Below are 8,336 nucleotides of genomic sequence, written 5' to 3'. Positions count from 1 at the left end.
GCGGCCGGACACGCGGTAGGAATTCCCCCGGGGTGGGTCCATCAGAGCTTCTGTGCTGATTCTGTATCGGTGGGATTTGCTGTCCTGAGCTCCTGCCCACGGCTTCCCCGCCTGCCCCATCCGTGCTGGAGCAGCTCCCGCTGTCCTGGGTGCTGGGTGCTGGGTGTCCCCATCCCCTCAGTTCTCGTCTCAGTCCCTCCCCCTGGGGCTTCCAGCTTTCCCTTTGCCCTGGAGCAGCTCTTTCCCCTGGCTCCAGCTGCTCCAGGGCCTTCTGCCAGGCCTTGGGCATGGGCTGCATCTCCCCCTGTGCCCCACAGCCCCCAGTGACAGTGGATGACAGCGTGCAAGGGATGCTGAAGGTCCTCTCCTCCCTCTCTGAGAAGGACACCGGCGCCTTCCTGGACTGGGAAGGGAACGTCATCCCCTGGTGAGGCACCACTTCAGGATCCTGGCAGCCCAGAGGTCCCTTTGGCACTGCTCCCACCTCCCCCACATCCTCAATAAACTCCTGCTGAGACCCCCAGCTCTGTTGTGCAGTGCCAGCTCATGGGGTGGCCCTTTCCAGGTATCCCACTCCTTCACTGGGGATTGGTGGTGCCCACAGCTGCCCCAACCAACGGCTGCCACTGGCATCCCCATGAGTTCCAGCCAGCAGGTCCCATGGCACTGTGACTGCCCTCTGGAGACCTCCCCTCCAGGAGGCACTGGAGGAGCTGGAGCAGGGCCCCTCTCCTGAGAGGAGAGAGATCTGAGCCCCTGCAGGACTGGCTTTCCCCTGCCCAGGCTGAGCTGTGTGAGGGGCTGGAGATCACAGGGAGCAGCTGCCCTCTCCCCTCAGCTGGGGGATGCCTGGTGGGACAGAGGGACACACAGAGCTCGGGCAGAGCACAGGGATCCTGCCCTGGGCTCAGACAGGGCTTTGGGACTGGGTGTGGAGACAGAGCAGAGAGGCATCAGCTGCCAGAGTTTACAGAGTGAGGGGTACAGAGGGAGCACAGGGAACACATGCTGTGGGAAAGGAGAGAGCCTGTTTCCCAAGCCAATTCCCTCTCCCCAGCAGTGCAGGGAGGGCTGAGGGTGGGCAGGGGTGACCATGCAGAGGAGTGAGCCAGCGAGCAGAGGCTGCAGCATGGGCAAGAGGCGCCGTCCATTTGTCCATCACCAGGGCAGGCTGTTCCCTTCCCAGTCGAGGAAGGCTCCAGAGGTGTCCTGTGAGAGGCTGGCCAGCACGGTCAGGATGCCCCTCACACTGTGCTCCACTGTCAGTGGTGCCTGCAGAAAAGGACAATGAGCTGTAAGAGAGAGCAGCTCTTGGAGAGGGTGCATGCCTGGGAGCAGCATCCATGGTGCTCACTGTGATATTTTTCCTTATTGCCACACCTCTCCAGGCTGGCTTGGGAAGACAGGGCTGGCTATCCCATATATTCAGTATGTTGCAGCTTGCTGCCTGCTCCCTGCCTGCTCTGCTCCAGAAGATGGTCCTGGCAGTCCACAGCATCACACAAAATCCTCCAAGTGCCCCTGCCCTCCCCAGGGCATGGGGATTCAGTGGGGGTCCTGCTGACCCTCCCCTGCACAGCCCAGTACCTCCTCTGTGCCCATGTCAGTCTTCACCCAGCCAGGATGGATGGCCACGCACAAGATCCCCTTGTCCTGGAGTTCTGCAGCCAAGCACCTCGTCACCATGTTCTGGGCAGCCTGGAAGAGGCACAGCCCTGCCAGCACAACCCAGGGAGTGGGTGGGCAGGGGAGGAGACATTTCATAGCCACAAAATGTCTGTGGAGGTGGGAAATGGGACTTGGTTCTGCGACAAAGCATCAGCATGACCTGCTGGAAAGGCTCAGTCCTGGCTGCTGCTGTTTCTCTGCTTCCACCTGGGAGAACCAGGCAGGGGGTGTTTGGCTGGGGCAGGGGGTGACCCAGGGGCTCCCTCCCTTCCACAGGCACTGTGCCTGGGACAGCATCTCCAGCACCTCCCCTGGCAGCTCACCTTGCTGGCCCGCTACGGGTACATGGGGGCCTCTGGCATGTGGAGGCACAGCCCGATGGAGCCCAGCTTGGAGGAGATGTTGATGACAGCAGCCCTGCTGCAGCTCAGACCCTCCTTTCCCTCTTCCTTCGCCGCCTGCTCCAGGAGCGGCAGAAATTCCTGATGCAAAGACAGCAACACTCCATTAACAAGCAACAGAACCCCAATTTTAGGACCATCCTGGAGGGCTCTGTCACAGACTGCAGACAAGCAGCTGGACAGACACTCCTGGCAGAAGTGCAGGAGATGGGGATGATGGCCCAAGGAGGGGCCACGCTCCAGCCTTTCCCATCCCCAGGAAAGGAGTGAGCTGGCACAGTGAGCCTAGAGCAGGCAGCCGCTCCAGGTGGGGAAGAACTAAGCATGGGTAATGCTGGGCTGGGCTAAGCTGCTGAGCTCCTCTGGGTAGGCAGGGGAGATCCATGGATGTGCACTTATTCCCATCAGGGACCATCTTCCCAAGCAGGAGAAATGCAAAAGGTCCAGACATACCTTGACAACCTGGAGTGGCCCAACCACGTTGGTGGCAAACACGTCGAGCATCTCCTGCGAGTCCAGGGAGCACAGTGTGGCATGGGAGCTGATGCCTGCATTGTTGATGAGCAGGTTCAAGCCCTGGTCCTTCAGATGATTCCCCACAGCCTGCATGGCTCTTTGGATGCTGGGCAAATTCACTGTGTCTGCCAGGGAAAAAGCAAAGTGAAGAGTAGCTCTGATGGGTCACACAGCACCCACTGGAAATTGTGCTGTGGCTGGAAGCAGCACTTCTTATCCAGAAAGGATGCAGCAAGTCTAGCAGATTAAGCACATTGGAATGAGCAGCAGTTTGTCCTTACCCTTGGTTTTGTAGCCTCAGCTGAATTAAACCTTAATTCAACTCATTTTGGGTCATGTGGGGGCTACTGGTAGGAAAAACTTGTCTGTGTTTGCTTTCTGTATCCAGGGAATTTATGGTTGTACAAGGGATGCTTGGTCCTTGCACACTGAGACTCCCAAGTTTATTTCCACAGGGAGCCATTTTTTTCTTCATGCTGTTACCCACAAGGTTTTGGAGCTGACAGATGAGCTGAGGTGAGTACAAGTAATAAAAGATTTGGGATGTAACCTGCAATATTTGGTTGCAGGCTCTGAATCTGAACTTCCCTATCCCTACTGACAAAGTTTTGGGGACAACCCCTCTCAAGTAACAAGGCACAACTGAAACTGGGCTAAGAGGGATAATAATCCCCCGTGCCTTCCTCTTTGCTTAAGTATTGGTATAGCTTTTGAAATTCTGCCATGCTTTAATTGCAGGATGTTTCTGACTTAGGCAATAAAAGTGGTGGTTTTTTGTGTCCAGCTGTCAGGGTTGCTAGTTAGGATTTACATCCTGTCCTGGATACTCACCAATTGAAGTGGCCATAGTTTGTTTAAAAAGGTCATCTAAATATATTCAGGATATGAAACAGGCTGATTAGGCCAACGTTAAACTTTATATATTGCTTTTTAAAACCTCAGGTATACCACAGAGCCCTTAAAACTATGAATATTCATGTGTATGGGCAGGTTGGAGTGTGCCCTTGTTCCCATGCACATTTCTGTGCCTGTTTTTTGCAGATGCCAATGTGATGAGCCTGCTGGGAGTGGGGGACTGCAGATTCCTTATTTTTTGCAACACTTTGGCCCCTGAGCTGTGTTTCTGTTCTCATTCTTGGAAAAGAGCGACTTAGCAAAGGTTTCCAAGGCTGAAGATTTCTTTCTTGGAATATTTATACACTGATGGGCAGCAAAAAGATCCTTTCCCCTGGCATTTTTAACTAGCCTGATGTTTTTATGGTGGTAAGCAAGTATGTGTGCAGCATGGGACTTGTTGCTACCTTGTGTTGTGCAGCCCAGACCTTTGTAGAGGTGTCCTAAAAACATTTGAGGGGAACACCATGGGATAATCTGCTGTGGGGAGGGGAAGGAGCCCTGAGATTCAAGAGGATATTGCATGGCCAGTTGCGGGACAAACCACAAAGTGCTTTGGAGTTATTTCTTTGGATAACAATGGGATGAAGTTCAAGGTTCTGTCACTCCAGTACATGTGAGGGATCTTTTGGTCACCTGGTGAATGATTAACTGCTCTGTTTGGGTTAGCTGCGTCATTGCTCCAAGACATGTGGGACCAACATATTTTTAGTCCTTAACCACCAGATTTGGTGAAATAACCAACGCTTGTCTCCCTGGAAGAAATATGGGTGGGAAAGAAAGAGAGAGAATGAAAAGAAGTGACAGATCTTACACATTTTTGAGTTATTTTTGTAACATTTCTTTCTGAAAAGTCCATGCCTGCTACTGGTTTGAAGACAACTCTTCCTTATTATGGAGCAAGAGAGCTGGAAGCAACTTCTCTTTTTAAAAAATACCTTGTTGCTGTTGATATTTAAGTGCTTTTAAGCTTATTTTGGGACTTTATTGACAGTCTGGAGCTTGGGCTGTATGTTTTTAGTAAAGATTGTTCATGTAATGGCCAGTCCCTTGAGATGTCCCTTTTATGTTGGCCATGCTCTTCCCATCAGGTACTGCCAGTTGGGGCTCACAGCTCATTTATTTTTAGTTACAGAGAAGGTATTTTATTTTAATAACCTGCTTAAGAGCAAAAGAGAGATTTCCTGCCTCTTTGTAGTAAAGCCTGAATTCAAGAATGTCTTATTTTCTTAGAAATATTTAAAAAACCTAAGCTTGAACTGAAGGTATTTGAACTTTTAAGGCGCTTTTAAACAAATAAACAGGTAGCTGATTGGTAGGTACTAATATGGAATAGCCTTGATTCAGTTTTCTTATTATTGGCTTCAATGAAACACAAATATTTAGAAGCTATGGCTGCTTCCCACCTCCCTTTTTACAGCAATGGCAATCCTAGTGCAGGCACTTTGTCAAAACATTTCCTTTGGATTTAGATGTTCTTTTAATTCTTCATTAATAAAAACAGCCCCCACTCTCTCAGACACAGGGGAACACAGGAAATCTCTGCTTCTCAAGACATATCCTCAGCCTGGTGCTCCTTATCTCCCCACTCTTCACCCAAACACTTTCTCCCCAACAAGACCCTGTCTCTGTTCAGCACCCTAGAAGCTTCTTTCCTGTGAATACCCCAACTTTGCCAATTCCAAATGCCAGCCTGGCTGTTCTCCCTATGCTGCCGAGGTCTATTTGTTGCCTGTGCTTCTCCCAAATGCTGCTGAAAAAGGTCACTGAGTTTGGCCCTGTGCTTCTGGGTCAGAGCATCAGCCTGGGATACCAGGCTGGGCAGATTTCCAATGTGTCATTTTTAGCTATTTTTTCCTCACTTTTTTACCTGAAAGAAATGCCAACCATGGCCACCTCCAAGCAGATCCCAAACCAGCCCTCCTCCTTAGGAACCATCCACGTGGTTACTGTGCCCTGCCTTGTTCACTTTGTGAACCCATGTGTCCCAGCCCAAATCCTGGGCACTGTATTTAGCATCCTTGGGAAGAGACGTCATGCCTTTCCCATGACACTTGCTCAGCTGAGATGCCTGGACCCACCTCTGCCTCCTCTGAAGCCAGTTTGACTGCTCCAGCCAGGGCACAGCTTAATTTGCAGGGAGAAGCTTGGCCAGGTGTGCATGGATGCCTCCCCATGGATCCCTCCCCACCTTGCAGGGCTAGAGCTTCCTGCAAAAGCTGCCCCTGCTCCCACCTCCAAAGTCACCAGAGAGCAATGCTGGGTGCAAGGAGAAGGCTTGCTCCATACCTAGCTGGACCAGTTTGATGCTGGAGTGCTGGGCAGCTAATTCTTGCAGGGCCTGGAAATAAAGTGATGGAGCAAGGGCGGAGGTTAGAAGCCACCAGCTGCATGGTCAGGGGTCCCACCCCTGCTCCCCGGTCACTGAGCCAGGGTGGCTTTGCTTTCTCTGGGGAAAGAGCACAGGGCCATTCCCAGTGGATGGGGAAGGGCTGCAGCCCCACAGCCAGCCCATCTGCTGCTGGGCTTAGGAACTGCCCCCCGCCCCGAGTGATCCCAGCACAGAAAAGGGGTTGATCAGCCATGGGCACAGCCAGGAGCGAGTGCTGAATACGTCTGCCTCTCCAGCCTCACCCCACCCAGCCACACTGGGCACTGCCTTATCCAGGGAGCTGGGGGGGTTATGAGACCCCCAGAGCACTTCTACCCCCACTCCTGGGCTACCCAGCCAGGGCAGCAAGCCAACAGGGCTGTGGGGACCGTGGATCCCCTCTGCCCACCTGGCTCAGCACCACCCCATTCCCCGTGCCCACACTGACCTTCCCTCTGGGGCCCTCGGGGTCGCGGCAGGTGGCGAAGATGTGCTGGGGGGGCCGGGGGCTGGCGGCCAGCTGCCGCACGAGCTCCAGCCCGATGCCCCGGCTGGACCCTGTCACCAGGACGCTCCGAGCCAGCACAGCCATGTCCCCAGCCTCTGTGCCGGGCGGTGACACATGGCAGGGTTGCCGCCTGCTTGGCGTGAAGAGGAGCCCGGCACAGCCCAGGGTGTGGCTCTGGGCACCCATGGGGACTGGGACAGTGCCAGCACCTGGCCCCTCGCCTGCCCCTAAAGGAGCCAGGGTCCCAAGAGGATCAAGGGCTCCCTGATATATTTGACACACTGCATGTCACCTGCATTGTCACTATGCTCCTCTAAAGCCCCAGCTCCCAGAATCCCTGCAACAGCAGAAGGGCCCACCCCTTCCACAGGCTTGGAAGAGCACTACCAGGAAAAGAAGAACAAGTTCAAATCTGGCTGTGGCCAGCAATCTCCTAATTTGGGGGTGAGTTTGGGATGGTTGAATTATGAGACACTAATCCAAAGCCCGGCCTGGGAAGCACACAGAGTGCAGTTTGTGTACTTCAAGTTCCACTCCTGCCAACACTTTTCCCCTGAGCATCCAGGAGCCAGCAGAGAAGGACCCCCCACTCCCTGCAGCCTCAACCACCGACTGCTGGGGCTTCAAGCTCACATCCTTCCTCCTTCCTGGAGGACAATGCTGGATGCTTATAAGCTGAAGAAATGCCTGTAAAAGCAAGGCTGCTGCAACCCAGGCCAGCCTGGGGGCATGGTTTTTTAGAATGCAGAAGTATTAGAAGAAGCATAGGGCTGCCATGTAAAAAGCCTCAGCTAAAACAGAAGAATTGGGGCAACATGAATATGAGATGGGGGAGGAAAAAAGAAGAGGAAAGTAGTGGGGGTGGGTCCATCCCGTCTGGATGTGCCTCATGGCACATACCTGTTGCTCAGTGTGACAGAGGGGACAGAAGTCTCTATTCCCCAAGTTGCCGAGTGGTTCCACATTTGGCAATCACCAAAGAAACACTCGGGAGATGGTGAAGGGCCCCCACGTTTGGAAGATGATCTTTTATGCGACACAGATCATGAAGGGGAGGAAGCAGTGATGTTTCCTTCCATGGTGGTGGACAGATTATGGCTCCCATGAGAGGTAAGCATGCTGGGCGTGGATTTGGACGGTGTTGGAGTCGGAACTGCTGTTGCAGACGTTCTTGCAGGTGTAATCACCTGCACAAACAATTGCACTGCACAGACTTGCCTGCTCTGCCAGCAGCATCCAGAGCAGAGCTCCCATTAGGACAGAAACAAGCAAAGAGGGCTGCACAACCAGGAATGGCTACGGGCCAGTGCCAAGCAGGAGAGTGACCTTTGGAAAGGGCTGACCAATGGCAGCCAAGGACAGCAGCACAGGCACACTCGTGGCTCCAGAATCACAGCCCAGGGCCAGAAAGTGTGCACCAGGGAAGAGACGAGACCAGGCTACAATGCTACAGAGGCACCTGGGAACTGTCCAGGTTAGAGAGGAACTGAGAGAACTCTACTCCAAGGCACAGCAGGAGGAGCAGGATCAGCAATGGCTCCAGAGCAGGTTGCCCAGGGCTTGAACCTGACCTCAAAACCCTCCAGGGACCCTGCAGCCTTCCCAAACCCCCTTTCAATGCTTGATTGTCCTCAGAGTGATTATTTTTTGTCAGCATGGCACCTCCTGTGCATACATGCTGTACCCCTTGGCCTGGGTCCACAAGGCCCTTCCTGTGAGCTCCATGACCAGAGCCATGCCTTGACCTCTCCTGCATCTCACAGCCTTGAGCTTGATCCTGCAGACCCCTGCAAAGACCCTGTGTAGCCATTACATCCCCCAGCAGGGCTTTGTTCACCCCTCCAGCACCCCCAGCCAGCTCCTGCTCTGCCGCAGCCCTTTCCCAGCTGAGCCCCACAGCTCCCGGCTCCTTCCAAGGCAGCAGGCAGCATCACTGTTGCAAAATGTGCAATGTGTCAGTGTTATCTTAAGTCAGGCT

At 53.6% G+C, this 8,336-nt stretch overlaps 2 protein-coding genes across 2 annotated transcripts in view; one reads left to right on the top strand and one right to left on the bottom strand.

Moving 5' to 3' along the window:
• LOC102031613 (uncharacterized oxidoreductase C663.06c-like) overlaps nucleotides 1-517 on the top strand; it is a 1,983-nt gene extending 1,466 nt beyond the window's left edge. The window contains exon 5 of the mRNA XM_005422754.2: nucleotides 266-517. Coding sequence (XP_005422811.1) covers nucleotides 266-431 — 166 coding nt within the window. The 3' untranslated portion in view covers nucleotides 432-517. The remainder of the gene's footprint in view (nucleotides 1-265) is intronic.
• A 641-nt stretch (nucleotides 518-1,158) lies between these two features.
• Nucleotides 1,159-6,576, bottom strand: LOC102044570 (C-factor-like). The gene is given in 6 exon segments (XM_031058444.1): nucleotides 1,159-1,272; nucleotides 1,588-1,698; nucleotides 1,992-2,150; nucleotides 2,523-2,710; nucleotides 5,769-5,820; nucleotides 6,299-6,576. Coding segments are annotated over 6 exon segments (870 nt in total). The 5' UTR covers nucleotides 6,545-6,576.
• Nucleotides 6,577-8,336: the final 1,760 nt, after the last annotated feature.

Source organism: Geospiza fortis, unplaced genomic scaffold, assembly GCF_000277835.1.
Source record: "Geospiza fortis unplaced genomic scaffold, GeoFor_1.0 scaffold97, whole genome shotgun sequence".
Lineage (NCBI taxonomy): Eukaryota > Metazoa > Chordata > Aves > Passeriformes > Thraupidae > Geospiza > Geospiza fortis.
Note: the sequence above shows the minus strand (reverse complement) of the source record. Positions and strands in the feature narration are given on the sequence as shown.